At 38.0% G+C, this 19295-nt stretch overlaps 1 protein-coding gene across 4 annotated transcripts in view; it reads left to right on the plus strand.

Moving 5' to 3' along the window:
* Positions 1-2980: 2980 nt before the first annotated feature.
* Positions 2981-19295, plus strand: part of rgs14a (regulator of G protein signaling 14a) — a 30740-nt gene continuing 14425 nt past the window's right edge. Inside the window, exons 1-5 of one of the 4 annotated variants that reach the window (XM_036575594.1) lie at positions 2981-3194; positions 3267-3375; positions 10119-10140; positions 12007-12176; positions 14347-14439. In XM_036575594.1, coding sequence (XP_036431487.1) covers positions 3331-3375; positions 10119-10140; positions 12007-12176; positions 14347-14439 — 330 coding nt within the window. In that variant the 5' untranslated portion in view covers positions 2981-3194; positions 3267-3330. Of the gene's footprint in view, positions 3376-10118; positions 10141-12006; positions 12177-13872; positions 14026-14346; positions 14440-19295 lie in introns of those variants that run through there. The other 3 variants (XM_036575595.1, XM_036575596.1, XM_036575597.1) reach the window with 3 other exon arrangements.

Raw genomic sequence — 19295 nt, forward strand, 5'->3', positions numbered from 1 at the left:
ACCACTGTGAACAATTCTGGCTCTAAGTGTCTCTAGAATGGAGCATTTCATATCAAATCACTGAATGACTGTTTACAATGATTGAATTATGCAAAAAAAATGGAAAAATGGTGGAATTGCCCTTTTAAGGCACAAAGGGCCCTTATGGGTGTCCACGCTTTAGTTGTTCACTTATAATAATGTACTATTTTATTCATATTTAATCTTGAAAGTAGTAACGGTAAGTTTAGGGTTAAGAAGCAGTTATACATTTGTTCATATTTATGTTTTTGTCGTATTACAGTTGCCATATGTTTACTGGCAGTAACAACTATGTAAGTGTGTAATGAAATGGATACAGAATAGAAAAATAAAAAACAATGTATTGGAAATGTCTCTTAGAGCTTGTTTACACTTTGCTTTAACACATCCAGTATTTTATGTATGGATCATATCTGTATGTGCTTTGGCAGAATTCCTTTTACGCTGTTCACTAAAATGTCTCCTCAGTGTAAACAGACAAGACTTGACTTCACTTTTTTCTTCTGGTAACCTTCTGTACATATGGTGTCTCACCTGTCACCACCTGTAATCTTTTGGATGCTTTCAGTCTGGCCAGAGAGCATGATGGCACTTGTTTTCAGGCATGTCGTCTTGTGTTTCCCTGTTTATCCTCTCATCTGCGAGTCAGCAGACGCATTTCCACCAACATAACTGAAACAGAAAATACATTTTGTTTATGTTTGTATTGAAAGTCATTAAGATCTTTGTTCTGACATATTATCTCGCCCTTGTGTCCTTAAATAACACATTTACACAGAGCTCCCATCATAAAGCTATAGGAAAGATGTTTGGATAACCTAAATGATCTTATCAGAAAATACTACCATTAGCATTAAAACTATAAGCTATGTTTTAAAACTATAACTATCTTCAAACTTTTGCATATGACTGTATATCCACATGTTCAGCCTACTCAAGTATAGCCCTGCCCACTCCCACTGACATCAGTTTCAGCCTGAACTGGTTTTTGAATGAGGCACAATAGCTAATCAGAACAAATCTCATTTACATGTACCTTAAAGGCACAGTAACTTGTTTTCACTCTGAAAATTAACAGAACATGTAATTTGGCCAGGGGTCCACAAACTTTTGCTTATAACTGTTCCTGTGGTTTAAATGTGGTAGCAATTAAGGCCAAATTAACATTATAAACACAATAAAACATTAGAAAAACTGTTACTATACTAATGATCTGTGCATGTACAGTAGGCCTGCTCGATAAGTAGGAGAAATGGTAAGAACCACGTGTCTGACCGAATGAGATATGAGTGGCTGTGTCCTGGGTGTGTTTATGCTTGGCTTTTCATGAGGTTAAGTGGAAACTGAACATGATCTGATCACTAAGAATGCATGTTGAAACAAGGTATAAACAGCCTCTCATTTGCCTTTTAGGGACACAGCCTTCTAAACTAGACAACTGGGTGCGTCCAGTTTATTTTTGTATTGTCTGTAACTCCGTTGCATGTTTTATAAGATCTTTATTCGGTGCGAGGATATTACCCTATTGCTACTTTACAATCTTTTGTTTTGAAATAAAATTGGGATTTTTCTGAGCCAAACTGTAGTATATTGTCACTGTTGGAACAAAACCTTGCATCTCCAGAAGGGTAACTTTACAGGAGAAAGAAAAAACCTTTATAATTTTGAATGGAAATTAGTGGGACCAGATTTTTACCAGGTAATTTTGAAACATTTATTATTTTTTTTTTTTGTGATCAACTTTTTGTTGCACTTTTCTTCATGTTTTACAGCAAGGGTGGGGAGGGGTAGGCAGAAATAAAGCAAATATATATAAGCAAATATATATATATATATACATGTGTGTGTGTGTGTGTGTGTGTGTGTGTGTGTGTGTGTGTGTGTTGTGTCTTGTATTTTATATATATGTACATATATAAATAATACAAGATACAATATATAAACAACTACACACTAAACAACATCACATAATTTAATTGAAAACTAAAGTTCTTGAATAGAGTCATATAAATTCTCCTAGTTTCCTTTTATTGACTGTTTTGCCTTGTTAAGCTTAGCTGTAAGATTTTCCATCCGAGCTATATTTTAAAAACTAGATATCCAGAATTTTGTATCTGAACAATGTGGGGCAATCCAAAGTTGCAAGACAGTCTTCTTGGTGGCTGTAAAACCTGCCATCAGGAGCTGAGTCTTCATTTAAAAGGCATAAATGTGGTGACAGTGGAATACTGAGATCAAGTACTTTAGATAATGTATCTACTGTAGAGGTCCATATATCTGCTACTTTAGAACATTCGCAGAACACATACATAATTGTACCCAGTGCCGAGTTACAAATATTACAGGTGTAACTAGGAATACGTTTCATTTGATATCTCCTGTAAGGTGTTGCATATGCTCTGTGAATTATTTTGTAATGAATAATTTTGGAACATTTATAAAGCTCTGTTCTCCAGTACAGTTTAACTCCGTGTAAAGGGCAGCTGGCATTTTTAATTTCTGTTTAAAAAACAAACAAAAACAAAAATGGAGATACAAGTTTTGTTCAGACAGCAGTGATATAATAAGAGCTCTGTCTTTTTTAACACATAAAATATTGAATTAAAATTGTATTGATCTTGAAAATATTCATGATTACACCTCTGTAGTTTTGCAGCTCTAGAAGTTGCCAAAAGACAGAGGTGCCACTGCTGAAACAAAACCTTATGTCTCCATTTTTGTCATTTTTTTTTTTTTTTCTAAACAGAAATGAAATATGCCAACTTAACATTGTGGTCAGATGTCGTAATGAACAGACCGATATAAACGATCCTAAATCACTAGCTAGCAATTCATGTTCTCCTGTAAAGTTACATCTTTCGTCGACAGCGACGCCATGTGACCACTGTGTCATTTCCCCCAAACATTTCTTCAAAGCCACTGCTGTTCATGTCAGAACTAGTAGTAAGGTATGTGTGGATGTGTGCACTGTGATTTCTAATTTGAATGGAGGGCTCTGCCCTGGCTTGTGGTTGACAGGGTAGATTCTCTTGATGTAGGCCAGGTGCAGTGTGATTGGAGGGGTGTAGAGGAGGCCCATTGTTCAGCTCATGTAGCGGAGTTGCTCAACAAGGTCAAGAAGAAGAGGTTTTTTTAGTCAGAGTAACCACTTCCCCTTGTGGTGTGTTGCTATGGTAAGACTTCCCTTTGAAACAGGAAATGACACGGAGTGCTAAGTAATGGGGCGTGAAGTAATATTGCCATAGGGTATGCGTGCTTCAGGCGTGACATCCTCACTCTCGGCTGGATCGAAGTCACACCGATGTAGCCATGTCGAGCAAAATGAAAACTCTGGCAGTGCCGGCCTGTCAGCTGGTGAGTCTGAACTTTTCTTTTGAGCTCTGTTGAGGTTTTTTGTAAGGTGGCTGTCTGTAAGGTTTACTGGATGGTGGCTTTAATCAGCTGCAGTTAGTGAAGGTCTGAACAGGTTTGGTTTAGAGTGATGACAGTCTAACTGTCGGTTTAAGGTTTGGTTTGTTGGTGTGAAAAGGCTGTGTGGTAACAGCTCCATTCACGATGGACCACTGCCTAGGTTGAATCACCTCAAGCATAGGTGGTAATAGCTGCCCGTTAGCTGATTAAAAAAGCCCTCATGAGGTGAATTGGGTGGCTGGAGAGGGTAAACCATGGTCCAGTGTTGTGGTCTGGATGAGGAGGTTGACACCTGGCTTTGGCTTTCTTTGGTCATGTTTTATGTATGTCGAATAGTGTTATGTTGAAGAATTTTGCCTGTAAGGACTGCATGATTAAAAAAAAGAAAATATAATTGTTAACTAGCGCGTAATGTTGATTTGACATTACTCAGCTACATCCCACTGCGTGCCAACACTATTGCTTTCACTCTGCTTGCACGAGTGATTAGTCAAAATATTCAGTCACAGCAGACATAAAAACACCTGGGATTTGTTAGAACACTCATCTAATGAAGAGTGGTTTGTGACAGAGCTCATACTACTCAACTAAATGCAGAAATTAGATCTCTTTACAATGAACTGCAGAAGCCAAATCATGATTTCAGTGAACAGCAGGGTTGCACAGTATTGTTTGTTTATTATTATTATGATTATTGTGATGCTCGCCTTAGTGATAGTGATAGTGATATCTCAGAAAACATCAGTGCACAAATGAGCCCACTAAAGCAATCGCAACAGTCTGACTGTGTGCTGTGAGCATCCTGACCAACCACAGTTCCGGATGCATGGTTCTGTGTATGTTTTGAGGATTGTTGTGGTCAAAATAATCCAAGCCAAGTTTTAACAGTTACATTATTTATTCAACAGTGCATTTGTAAAATTGCAAGGTGTACTGGAATAATGAAATATGTGTTCTATAGATTATAACTCTACATACCACTACTAGTGCTTTGCAATATACTAGAGTGCATCAGAAAATAAGTCAAGCTAATTATCTGGGTAGTAAGCATTCATTTGTTTAAAAAACACAACAAAAAATTTGTAGAATCCGTCCTCAGGATGCACTAATAAGCGAATTGCGAAATAATGCAGATATCAAGTTTTTATGTACACGTCTGCCGATGCTTATACATAACCATTTATAAAAATTATAGATTGGGAATGGATCATCCTGGATTAGCATTAAAAAAACATTTATTCACCGGAATATCGATCTGGGAATAAAAGTCAAGATGGAACAGTGTTCCAGCTCAGATCTCGAAAACATAGGAAACTTTTTATAGGGAAACTGCGGATAGTTGTTTTACTCTGTTCTAAAGTGTGTGCATGAGGTGAAGTGTCACTGAAAGCACCTCAAGTTCAGCCCTGTTCAGCCAATTGAAAGTTACGGTGCTGTAGCAGGATCTGCCCACCCGGTTTCCATGGTAACCTCTGTGAGTATGCTGTGTGTTTGGAACGTAAAGGCAGCCAAGAACCTCCACAATAAGGCGTTCAAGTGGATGTCCAATCTACTTAATGTAACTAATATTATTTGATGATTTGTGTGTTTATTGCTGAAAGTTTGTCAGTGGGCTCAGTTTATAATGTCCACTATAATTTAGCATGTTAGTTAATGAAACTCAAGGTAGCGTAATGACTGATATCCAGCTAGCTGGCCTGCAGATATCATTCATTCAGTGTGAGCTAGATATCTAAATATGAACACATCTACTGAACGTTTTGGACAGTTTAGAGCAGTGTTTCTCAACCGTGTTCCTGGAGGCCCACTGCCCTGCACTTTTTACTGTTTTCCCTGCTCCCATCACACCTGATCCAACGGATCAGCTCATTAACAGCCCATTATTGGGTTAAAGTGGCTGTGTTAGAGCAGGAAAAGCACTAAACACTGGTCTAGATCACATGATGAAAGTGGTAGTAATAATAATTATTTGGATTCTTGTTTATGTTGCTAGATAACAGGAAACTCAGCAGTTGTGCCATTAAGTTTTAGTAGATGTTTTTCCTGTGACGGTGTTAATTTACTTTTTAGAAAACATATGTACCTCTTAGCTTATAAACAAATTCAGTGATATTGTTAAACCTTCAGCCAGATGATTTTGTTCTGTTTTGCAAGTGGTCTCATCTGTACTGAAGAAAGATAATGTTAAACAGGCTTGATACTGTTTTGTATGGGACAGTCCACAGTGTTTAATTAGTTAATGATAATAAGGTCTTCAATGAAAATGCCTAGGCTAGATAGACCTAGATTTATTTGCAGTAATCAGTCAGAAGTACTGTTTACGACATGCAGAATTTGAGTGTTTTTATACCGTTAAGTCCAAAGACTTCTGATTTAAGGTTAAGCTTATATAGAAAAGGAGTCAAGCTTTCAGCTCTTGAAATGTCCTATTGTTTTTAACACAGGAAATGCACCAGATTTAAGCATTTATTGGTTGATTTATATAAAAATCTGTGAAGCACTTAGTGTTTTACCATGTGGAAATGTACAGAAACAGATATTTTAGGATAACCTAGATAGTTCTAGATAACCTTTTTAGTAAAACCTGGCTGTTTCCACCCCCGGTGACAAATATAGTAGTACAGTGTAGGCCTTTTAAAGAAGTGGCCCAGTGTCACCTAAATATTCTGCTCTTCTGGAGTACAATAAACAAATCATTACACTACATTCACAGCATTTGGCAGACGCTCTTATCCAGAGTGACTTACAATTTGATCATTTTACACAGGTAGGTGAAGGTAGTGTTAGGAGTCTTGCCCAAGAACTCCTATTGGTATAGTGTAGAGTGCTTACCCAGGCGGGGATTGAACCCCAGTCTACAGCATAGAAGGCAGAGGTGTTACACACTTCACTATACCAACCAACCAAATCATCAAATAACATCTGTTCGAAGCCCTCCCCTTTTTTAAAGCAATTTTATACCCATAACAATGTGATTGTGATCAATGTACGTCTGTAATAAATTCAAACATACAATACGTTGTGATGTGAGGTGTGGTAGCTAATCTAGTCAGTCCTTCATTAAATAAAATCAGCTGATGGAATTGAACAAATATCCATATCATTTCTGTTTATTCTACTGTAAAAAACCACGCTTACTACAATCTTCATAGCTGCTTCAGAGCTTTGCACAGAGCTGTGTGTAGTAGTGTTATCTAGTATATCGATCATATTGCTATGTTTATGCTAGTATTTCGTCCATATCGCGCATCTGTAGTTATCAGTTAATTGTGCACTGAAACTGCTTGTTCATATGGAAGGTCTTTTGCAGATAGACTCTCCTCATAAAGCCACAGCTGGTGCAGTGAGGCTTGTGATGATTGATAAGATACCTGTGGCCTGCTTGCTGATTTTTAGCCTCTGTGCCCCAGTTGTAATGCTCACAGAGTGTGAGAAGAGATGTGGGTTGTCTCTAGGGCCGCTGATACATCATGCTTCAGAAACCTTGCGTGCGTGTCGGGTGGAGTCTGATGGAGGTAGGCATGAACAGAGTGAACAGTAAACTTCTCTCTTTGTTGCTATGGTTATTAGAAATCTGAGCATCCCTGTTCCGTAGTTGTCTGGACAGGTACAGGAAAAGTTCCAGGAAACTCTGCAGAGATGAATGGTTGTAGGATAATCTGGATTGGCCAGTAACTTTTGTGCCTCAGAGTATTGCCCAAATAGGGATGTTACGGTGCACAGAAGTCACGGTTCGGATCACATCACGGTTCGGTACGAGTTTAGTACAACAGGGTAAAACACAACAGAAACCCCCAAATGCATAAGGCTAGGATTTCATTTATTTTGAACAGACAGTAGTGCAGGTTGCAGTTTGTTCCACCTAGAGTCTTGTAGTCGTCCTGAGGCAGCTGGTACTGCCTGTAGTGTGTTAAGCAGTAAAACATGCAATGTAAACTGTGAACATACACCCCCTGCATAGGTCATATTTTTAAGAAGGGCTAATAAAAAAGACAATGTTATAAAAGTACATAAGCAATAGAATAATAAAAAAATAAAACTTGTGCATTAGGAGGAGTGTTTTAATTGGTTCTACTTAGGCTATATTTAAATATTCAAAACTTAAACCCAACCCTTACAAAGAAAAGACAGAGGAAAACACTAGCAGGGAAGGACAGCAGATACAGCCAGGTAGCGTTTTGCCAATTGACAACTGTGGTAACATCGTTCGGGCAGCTGATTTGAAGGAAGCAGGCAAGTTTGCTCTCGCCACAGTGTGACTGATTCAGACACCAATCAGCATGAGCTAAGCTTAGCATGGCATGTTGCTAACTTGCTTTCAGACAGCTTAAAGTTTCCAGGTGGAATTTGCGGCTGTAAAGTTTACTTTCATCGATCTGTAATGTCACGGCTCGGTGTGTACCATTTCACCCCAAGGCCCAGTTGATTTTCGTCAACAGTAGTGATCTCAACTGGGCGTCTGAGATGGGGAGTGAGGTTTTATATACTGATGAGTCTAAATTTGTAGTTGGAATTACTTGGATTATGAGAAGCAGAAAATGCAGTCAACTTGTAAGACTGAACTTTGTAGGTGTCCCTGGACACACAAATTAATGAAGGATGTGATATATGTTATGATATATTATGACACATACCTTTTTCCTCTGATGGCTGTTATGACTCAAAATTAATCAAACAAAAGTCTAAGACATTTGCACAGTACTGTTGACTCACTAAGTAGTTTTAAATAAACCAAGCTTAACTGACTGATATGGTTGTCAGTGGTCATTTGTGAAATTACTTTGACCAGCTCAGCTAGCATTGCTGTAATAAAGATGATCAACTGCAAGTTGACTCTCCATAAAAACTGGCATAGCACAAAGTTGTTAAAAGACTCAGTCATTGATAACCTAATCACATTGCAGGTGCCTTTATGACAACATAAGCCAGTTGTAAGTATTGACGCTGTATTGTACGTTTTTTTTTAGTTAGTTGATCCATCGCTACGTCTGTTGTAAACATGTATACTCGCCTCATACAGTGGTGCTGTAATAATCTCTAGAGTGAGACTTTCCGGTTTAAAAACTACAAAACCCCCTTCTGATGATATCTTGAGGGTAAAAGGAAGTTTTGAAAAAATACAGGCACTTTGGGGTGAATATTTGAGGGTAGGTGGTTTAAAATGTGTGTTTTTATTATCAGATAGCTAATGTTACACGTCTGTGTTCAACAGCTTTTACGTATTACCTTCTACATCAGTCAGGATTTTTGTCACTGTGGACAGTATTTCCGTTGTTTATGTGTGACATATTTGTGTTATACATGATGGGTATTGTAGGAAGAGAACATTGATGAACAAAACCCAAAAAGATTGTGATTCTGTAAAACTGATCAGGCTATAATTCAGTAATACAGTGCTGAGCTATAGAACATTACATAACATGATAAACAACATTCAATGAATGGCTCAAGGAAAATTCCAGTTTCCCCCCTTGATGAAGTTCGTCACCTAAGATGTGTTTGGAAAGAAAAATTTTGCTTTTTCTTTTTTTTAGTGGTTGAGCTCTGGGACTAAGATTGCTAATGAACACTAAAAGTCAGTAGTCACCTAAATCTTTTCTGTAAATACTTCTCCACAACTTCTCTCAAGCTGCTGAAACTGCATCCAGGTCTTCATTAAGGTCATGCTGACTTATTGCTGTGGTTTTGGACACAGAAACGAACAATATGGGCAGCCACTTTAGGCAGGTGGTATGAGGAAATGTGCCTGCTTGTCACATGCAGCACATCACACAGTCATATGGACGCTACAGATTATGTTGCTCTTTCTGTTGTTTAATTTTATAAATAACTGTTAATCTTCAGTTAGACTGAAGATATGTTTATAAATAGAAACAGTAGAAATTGTACAAGTAATCTAACAGCCATGTTCCTGTGTAATGTGTATGCGAGTAAAGGTGAATCGGATTCTGTGGAGAAATCGGAATTCTACGCAACACATGTTGTCTACAATGTATAAGTGCAGCATCCAGCTACTCAGTGAAGTTTTGTTTTTATTGTTTACATTAAATAATACTATGCTTGTAAAACACGTCAGCACGTCCGTGTGAGCTTCATGGTTAGCTGGATGCGGTTTGACAAGCTTTGGAATAGGTTTATAGAAAAGATCGGGGTGACTACTGGCTTCTAGTGTTTACAGTGTTAGCCTTGTAGCTCCAACACTAAACTAAAAAGCAAAATTTGGGCACAAAACATGTCTTGGTTGATCGACTACATCCGGGTTAAGGTTAAATTAGGTTTCTCGCCGAGCCGTTCTTCGAAATGCTAGTTTTAGGATCGAACGCCCACCAGTGTTTTTGGATGAATGACTGCTGGAGAGCTGAGAGTGTGACAGATTTTATGTGACTGAAGGAAGGTGTGTGCAAGACCCGTGATGAGAGTAGTGTCAGATATGGCAAAGTCATGAGAGTGAGAAGATGAAACACCCGTTTCCTGTGTGACAGCTGCCACTCTCCAGTGAGCAAAGTGCAAAAACAGCATTCAAGAACAGACCGTGCAAAAACAACGTTCAAAAACAAACTGTTCAGCTGTTGTCGTCTTACCTCCCCGCCCCCAGAACGACTCCATAGACACACTCTGTCTTATAGGCCTTTTAGGTTTTTTCACTGTTTGACTTTTTTTTGTCTGTTTGTTGGCTCTTCTTGCAGACGCAGGCGGTTTCTGATGGGGGTAAGTGTGATTTCTGTTGTTGATCTCTCTCTTTTCCCTGGTGATTGACATGTTTAATCTTTGAGTTCTGGAATCTGGCAGTGAAAAGTGAAAAGGTTCATGACACTTTCCTTTCAGCCTGAATGGAGAAAATGAGCAGGGTTTGTTTACATTTCACTCTGCTGCATTTGTACCATAACAGAGAGAATGATGGATGGCTGGAATGATGGATGTAAAATCAGTTGAAAAAAAGTCCACCGAGTATTTTGCTCGTAAAAGTTTAGTCTTGGTGGACTGCATCAAGTCCTTTAGCAGCAGACAGATAGTATAGAGGATGCTAAATGGAGGGAGAAAGTTCACTGTGATTAATGGATAGACTGCAAACTCTGGGAATTCTCTACCACAGTCTCTGTGTGATTGCATTTCTGTTCTTTTTAAAGTCATCTTAAAGCTGCACTATGTTTTCTTTTTTTGCTAATACATGCTAAAATGTGATGTGTGCATGTGCAAGTCACCCTGTAAAGCCTGAAATAATCGTTTTAAAGTCAAAAGTGGAGTATCAGATTTCGCGGTAGTTTTCCAGACCATGTTATACATCTTAACATATTGACGTTTTGAAACACACACAGGCTCAAAAAGAGGTTCCAGTTCGATGTTTAGGTCTCAAGTGCAAAATCAACATTATGCTGATGAAGACATGACGTCGGTGCTAAATAATTCACTTACATCCTCAGAAGACACATTCTTCACCAAGTTTTGACTGAATTCTCTTTGAATGCTCTTTTAACACGCATGAGGTTCTGCTTGGAAGCATTCTGAAAAACAACCCACGCTACAAAGTGTTCCTCTGCAGGGTGCTTACACACACATGTTTTCACCAGAGTGGTCTCCAAATCACGAAATCATACATAGTGCAGCTTTAAAGGGATACTCCAGCTTTTTCAACCTAATCTCCATCTGCCACATCTGTAGCATATGGCCAGTTACCATTGACAGTCCTTTCAGTGTGTTTCTGATACGTCTGCCACTTAACTTGTATTACTTGTATTATAACTTGTATTAAGTCTGGTTCAAGGGAACAGGTTATTTTCTAAGTGTAAGAAATCGCATCAGCATTGTCTGTGCCAACCAACTGTGTGCTGTGTGACAGATTTAGTTGATGGAGAAAAAAATGCTGGAACATTCCATTGATTTTTCTATATTCCTGCATAATTAATTTAGTGTTTTGATATGAGTTTAATTGTAATTGTTTGATAAGTTTAATTGTAGAAAATTTTCATTTACAGTGGTGGCGACACAAGTGTAGCCATTTTATTTACTATCCAAATCCACCAGTGAACCTACACTTCAGAGGTTTTATACGTGAAGTTTGATGGTAAAATAGTGGTAAATAAAAAAAAATCCTTTTTTTTATTTTAAAAATACATTTAAGGCCAAAATCGAATTTCAACACACACACTTTGTAAAACAATGTTTCAGGCATCAGCCAGCCTGTTCAAAACTATGTCATGTAATATTTCATGTAACATTTGTGAGCGAGCTCTTAGAGGCATTAAGCTTATCAGATATTTGGTTTCTGTCACCACCACTGTTGATTCTGACTCAGCAAGTTTTTCTAGAATGCAGCATTTCACATCAGATCACTGTAAATAACTGTTTACATCTTAACTATTTAATTATGTAGGAAGTCTTTGGTGGAATTCCCCTTTAAGACCGTCCTCTTTACTTTGTTCTGTTCTTCTTTCTCCGTCTTAGTTCTCTTTCCTTGATATGAACAAGTCGTGGGTTTGTGAAACTGTGATTTAGTAGTATTAGTATTACTGTTGTTGTTTGTTGTTTTTTTCACTTCCCTCCTCTCTCTCTCTCTCTCTCTCTCTCTCTGTTAAGAGCTGAACATGTCCAGGTTATCAGGCACAGGTAGCAGCCCCAGTCTGAATGGCGGCACCTCTGGAAATGCAGGTCCTCCTGGAGCGGACGGTCCAGCCAGCAGAGTGGTCAGCTGGGCGGTGTGCTTCGAGCGGCTGCTGGAGGACCCAGTTGGAGTCCGCTACTTTACAGTAAGAACCTCCAACTGACCTCTGAACTTTGAAAACTTTGCAACTCAGGTTGAAGCAAAAATGTGGACTGTTTGGGGTCCCCAAGTACCAGTCTGAGAACCACTGAGCTAAGAGACGCTTAATGTGCCTTTTCCCTTAAAGTGATATTTCGACCTGAAATCAGATCTACAGAGTTTCACCCTGGGCCTAAATATGCCCAATCAGCCAAGACCTGATTGGTGTCTGGAGTTTGCTTCTTTAGTTTTGCACTGGAGCTAATGTAGCTAACAAGTAAAGGCAGCCTATATTAAAACTGCACCAAAGTATAGAACTTTTAGTTATGCAACATACATTTGTACATTGTTGTAGATAGCAGTATGACACACAGTGTCAGAAATCACATAAGCAAGTTTATTTAAGAATACTTAAGATTACTTAAAGATTTCAGCATAATTAACGAAACCACTGAGATGTAAACTGAGTGGTTTGATGTGAAATGGTTCATGCAAATATAGACATTTTATTTACTATCCAAAATGACCAGTGAACCTACACACATCTGAGTTTTTATATGTAGTTTGACAGTAAAATAGTGGAAGATTTGAAAACGCATGTCCTTTGGGAGCAGTTTTGCCTTACAGTGCCTTGGATGTACCTCCATGCATAAGCCAAAAGCTTATCTCAAAACTATCATAAAACAATGTTTCAGGCATCAGGCAGCACATTCATAAGCATTGCATGTAATAACTTTCTGTGATGTAGCTTTTAGAAGCATTGCACTTTTCAGACATCTGGTTCCCATCACCACCACTGTGAAAAATCCTGACTCAATATGAACTGGGCATTTCACATCAAACCACTATGAATGACTGTGTTTACATCTTAACTAATTAATTATGTAGAAATGTGGAGAAAACAGTGGAATTCCCTTTTAACTACTTGATTTGAAGTTTCAGGCAAGTGTGTGATGATTTACGTGTACAGTTTGCGCAGTGCTAATTAGTAGGTATAAGCTTCCATTACTTGCTGACTCGTTAGTTATTAGCCTTGTAGCTCCAGTACAAAACTAAACATGCAGACTTCAGGCACCAAATGTTTTGGCTGATTGACTACATTTGAGAAATGAATGAATGAATGAATGAATGAATGAATTTTGAATTTTGACCGAACCATCACTTTGAGTGATGGCTTCAGTGAAGTCAGTAAGATACTGTATCCCAGAATCCTTTGTAAATATGTACTGTCTGTCTCTCAAATGGCAGATTTCTGTGTGTTTTTGTACGGTTCATACATCATGTGCGTCAAACAGCAGACACTAGCTGCTCAGAGATGGGTTTGTGCTTGTTCATGTTGTCAGTCCATAAATGACTAAATGAATTACTCATCTGCCAGATCATGCTTCAACAGAAGCTTGACGTTTGTGAGTTGTACCCTCCACATGACCACATGTTGTGTTATTGTTTTCTATCCTGTGTCGACCAGAGGAGGATGGGTTCCCCTTTTGAGTCTTGGTTCCTCTCAAGGTTTCTTCCTCTTGCTCTGAGGGAGTTTACCTTGCTACTGTTGCCATTTGCCTGTTCATGGGGGCTTGGACCTGGATTTTTCTGTAAAGCTGCTTTGTGACAGCGCCTGTTGTAAAAAGCGCTATATAAATAAACTTTGACTTGACTTGACATGCTGTTTGGATCCAGTTCAGTTTCACTGTGTGAACATGTGGGGAGCAAACTGATTGGCTCTTGCTGATATGCCTATAAAGAAATCCTGCCTGACAGTGCTGTGCCCTCTGTGTATTTTAAGCAGTGGTGATTTTGTTAGAAAGAGAGAAACGTGTATTCGTGCCTCTTTGAATAGGAAGACAGATGGCAGTTTGGTAGGAGTTGGTCTTGTCTGCAGTGTATCTGTGGTTTGACTCATGAAATGTTGCACAACCCAGGCTTTTTTCATAAAGTGTAGATCAGCATTTTGCATGACTCATAGAAGTGTAATTGTTCGTATATTATTTTAGCCATTTTAAAAAGGTTGACAGTGTGGAAGTAGCTTTTTAACAACAAAAATACAAATTATTTGTTGTAAACAGTGTTTTTTGATGTTCTGTAGTTGTAAATAGCTGATTTTGCTGCTTCATTTTTTCATAAATATTTCATGTTTGGCTCAGTTTGTGTAAAATCTCTTTGTGTGTGATGATCCTCAGGCTTTTCTCAAATCAGAAGTGAGTGCTGAGAACATACTCTTTTGGCAGGCCTGTGAGAAGTTCCGGAAGATTCCACCTACTAATCTGGATGAGGTAAGAGAGATTTGTACTTTTGAATGCTGGATCCTTTCCCACTCAGACTAAGTCAAGTCCTGACCTAAATGACGTTGTTAATGGTTACCTGGGACATTCCGTGGTGAAAAAGTTTTCTATTGATTTCTAAAAAATCCATCACGCCCGGTGCCTTTAACTGCTCTAATGGCTGCTTTTTGCTGGTCTTGTGACCCAGCAGACTGGCTTTCATGAACCACAGGAGTCAATAGGCCAGTTTCCCAGACTTAGTCTTGCGCTGTGTTGTCAATAATGGTTTCCTGTTGAAACACTTGTATAGGGCAGTGTTTCCTACTACTGCGTCCAGTCTCACTAGAGTCCAAAAGAAATGACTTGATGTGTTAAACAGGAAGCCCACTGATTTTTCATTGTCAATATATAAATGAACCGGTTAATTATAGAGAAAACGGTGGTGATAGGAACCGGATGTACAGAGTTTAATGCCTCTAAAAGCTCCCTCATAGAAAATTATTACATGAAATGGCTATGAATATGCTGAATGATCGTTGTGAGAAGGTTTTGTCCTTAAATGTGTATGTGTGTGTATGTGTGCGTGATGTTTTATCAACAACATATAAAAGTAGACGAGTAGGTTTTTGCCAATTTTGTATAGCAAAAAAAGATATTTTCATTATAGACAGGTTCCTCTAACAACCACTGTAAAGAAATCTGAGTTGGTCCATTTCTCTACAATGCAACATTTTACATCAAAGCACTCTCAATGAGTTTGTTTACATCTGAAAGACTAAACTGAAACCTGAAAGACTAAAACTTTTAAAATTCGGAGGAATTCCCCTTTTAAAACAGTTGGTCGGTAATTTAGCATGGAACCAATCAAATATGACCACTGGGCAGTGCAATCATCATAACTATGCCTGCAACAATTATGTAATAATTGGCTGATTATCTGAGCAGATTACTATTTTCCAGAGTTGTTACCTTTCACATTTTTCTGCTGTCAGAACAAAATCTCCATTTTTGTCGTCTTTCAGTTTTTGACATAATTTGAAAATGCCTGTTGCTCTTTACATTGTGTATACATTTCATGATGAAAGGACCAAAGGAAATGCCCCATAATTAATAAAAAAAAAGTCTGGTTCCATTGACTTACATTTTTCTTTCTGGTGTAAAGTTACCATTTTGGATAAACAAGGTTTTGTTCCAACAGCAGCGATATGTTTCCTGTGCAACAAACAGAATGTGAATTGGGTTCCTTATCATTCATTTGGTTGAAATAAGTACATTTAAATATAAGAAAGAAGAAAAAAAGGGATTTGAGTTTGATTGGTCTTGATAGATCATTGACTGGTGCTATAACACCTTTCAGGGGCAGCGGTGAGTAGTGCGTGTTTATGTGAGCTTGAGTAGTCTACATTGTCAGTTCTGAGGTACTAAATATCAATAGCTACACTCTTAAAGATGTTTTTTCAAGGTTTCTTTAGTAAAGAAAATGGTTCAGTATAGAACCATGAACACTCAAAGAACCCTTTGCATGATTAAAGGGTTTTTTTGCATCGTGAAACGGTTCTTTAGATTGATGGAGAATGTGCTGTAGGTGGATCTATACAGAACACCAAAAAGGGTTCCTCTATTGTTACAAGCCAAAGATCCTGTATTTGGTACTTTATAGAAACCCTTTTTACTATCTAGTGTAGATAGATAGATTTGCCAGTTTGGCCACTTTAAGCTCGTACTTTAATAGTTGCTTACAATAAACAAGAAAAGATGTTGTTGCAATTATTTATATGGAGATTTAATCATCTGTTAAAAGATGAGGTCTTATCATAACTTTAGCTCTTAGATTAATTAAGTTTAATTTACTCAGTGCAGAACACAGACACAGAGGGAAAAAAGCCAAGTGAAGAAAAAAAAAAAGCTTTAAAGAAGAACTAGAGGTATAGCAGTAATGTATTTAGAAACACCAAGGGCTCCGCAGTGTGCGACTGTGAAATTCTGACCAAGGTAGAAAGCCTCACGTTTGGCTCAGTCAGACACCAGTGTTGGCTCTTTCTGTGAAAAACATGATCACAATGAATGTGAATACTGTAACTCTCTGGGGAAACAGCAACACTTCACTAAAAAAAGGGAGCATCACCCTTACGAACAAAACCAGCTAAATGAAATGTTGCTAACTATCTTTGCTCTTTTTAAAGTTAACCCTGACTAGTAAGACTTGTGGACCTCAATGTGGGTTAAATATCCTAAAATATTAAAATATGTTCATGTATTATCGGTGTAGCGTGGTAAATGTTTGTAAATGTTTTATTATGTTTTAATGTTAATTCAGTACAGACTCAGCTTAGTATTCCTACATACCCTCTACAAAGGTGATTTAGGCTATCAAAATATCCTAATTACTATTTTAATGTGGGTGAAAAGGCCTTAAAAATGTCCTACCTGTAGTTTTGATGCTGGTAGCATTCTCTGATAGTGATTTAGCCTATCAAAATATCCTACCTGCAGTATTATTTTGCGGAGATACCAGTGTGTGTGTGTATATATATATATATATATATATATATATAATGTCCTATAGAACATTTCGACAAGGTAGCACAATTTGTCAGAACATTGGTATGAAGGCTGTGAGGAACGTATAACACAAGCAGTGCAGCACGATTAATGCTTCAGGTTTAAAATAAGTTTCTCCGTCTCACATCCAGTAAAAGCAGCCGACGTAAAACAGAGAAACACAGATGTGTGAGTGTTAGTTTCAGCAAAAAAAAAAAATGATAGTGGAACTATTTACAGTCTGTACTCCTTGCTCTGTTACCATAGGTGACCAGTTGCTGTACAGAGACCATTCATTCTGCCCCACTCTAGGCATTATTTTTATTTATTTGGTTGAATCTGTATGACAGTAGCCAACATTGCTGCCTCAGTGTTTTCTTCTTGTGTTATATCCTGCGCCAGTTCAAGCTAACCAGCATTCTTTCGATGGTCAGAAGTGAAGGACAATTCCAGTGCAAACATTTGACATTACTACTCAAAGTGGAACAAAACTGGGGACCTACAAGTTACAGGACTTTTAACATTAACAGTTTATACAATCATTTTATGGAAATTGCACTGCAAAATCAGCTTATTTTGATATCACTGTTTATGATGTTATATATATATATATATATGTATATATATATATATATATATATAGTATATATATATATATTATATATATATATATATATATACAGGTGTGTATATATATGTGCATCTATACAGCCTAAAGCAGTTTAGCCCCACTCAACACTGAAGTAATAAGGAGTGTTTTAGCCTGGACTACTTTTTGAATAAGGCACAGTCAGAGCAGAGGTTATTTACATATATCTGTCGTAAAGGCACAGTAACAGATACAGTCTGTTTGAATACAAGGCATAGAGAGTTTGGAAAATGGTTATTTAAAAAAAGAAGTATGAAAAATGTAGGAGACAGGCCCTTTTAAAGTATAGAATAGAAGTCCAAGGTTATCTCCCCAATGTTAGCTACATGAAGACATGCATATGCTTCCTCTATGACTTATCTTTTTGATCTGCTGCTTGTGCATCATGGCAGGACATTGAACACTTTGAGGAGGTTGCTGACTACCCATATCTGTATGTGAGAACTGACACGTATATGAAATAGGCCAACACCGCTGTAGATGTACAGGAGAGGAACTAAGCCTTCGTTCCCACCCAGAGAGCAGCAGGGCTGACTGTGGTCTCTTGGACTTCCGGCCACAGATGGTAGTGGCGTTGTTGGCACTGCTCCCTTCCCTCCGCAGAAAAAAAAAAGATCTATAATGAAATTCTTAAACCCTGGATCTTGAAGGACCAGGTTCAGGTTCTGGATTTTGTAATCACTAGGTAGCACCCTTGGTGACCAGTTACTTGAACAGTTCAAAGGAAGTGTAAAAGTGATTTACAGTTCCTTTAATCTGATAAGATCTATAGTCTTTCATTTTTTTTTTACCATTGTATAATATCCCTGCATTCCAGTCTTAGGATACTTCTTTTGTAGGATCCTGTAATATGTTATTTACTATCTATACACCGTTGCATGCAAACATTTGAACACACCGGTCGAATGATGTCTTGCTGATTTTGCGTGTGAAAATAAGATTAATGCATTGTCTACAGAGAATGAACAAAAATATGGTATGTTTTGTGCCAAATTTGGTGCACAATTTCTGTTTACCTAATGAGCTTAACATATTGGACAAAAAATGTAAAATGTGCCCTAACTCTTGCACAGGCCACAATTTGCTATAATGTTTTAAATTCAGCAAATAAACAGTAGTTGCGCAGAAGTGTGTTCTCTGCATTTTCACTTAGAAAACCAACAAAACACGTCATTTCACCAGGAGTGGTTAACTTTTGCATACAACTATAAATACAGTTAACACCTCTGCCCTCTATGTGACAGACTGGGCTTCAATTCTGTGCCCAGGCAAGCACACCAAGCTATACTGATGAGTCCTTGGGCAAGACTACTTATGCTACATTCGCCTCCCTCTGTATATGCCACAAACCGTAAATGTTAGAGGAATCCTGTAGAAATTCCTGTTGTCATTTTGATAAAGGTTGGGTTCCATCCTTGTTGAGTTATTTTGACAATTACTTGATTCTGCATCAGAATTGAGTCTGTAATTTGTTCGGAGAACATACTAAAAATGTGAGTAAGAAGAGCTGGTACTACATCAGTTTGGAACAAGAAAACAGATTTTAGATCTGCAGTTGGGCAGTTTGTGCAGACATTGAGGGCTGCTCTGAGTCTGGCTTGATGTTTTTAGAAACGCTCTCACCTTGGCTGTCATTCTGATTAACTGGGGGGAAATGTGTGCTACAGTTTCCTCACAG

The sequence above is a fragment of the Colossoma macropomum genome, unplaced genomic scaffold, assembly GCF_904425465.1.
Source record: "Colossoma macropomum unplaced genomic scaffold, Colossoma_macropomum, whole genome shotgun sequence".
Lineage (NCBI taxonomy): Eukaryota > Metazoa > Chordata > Actinopteri > Characiformes > Serrasalmidae > Colossoma > Colossoma macropomum.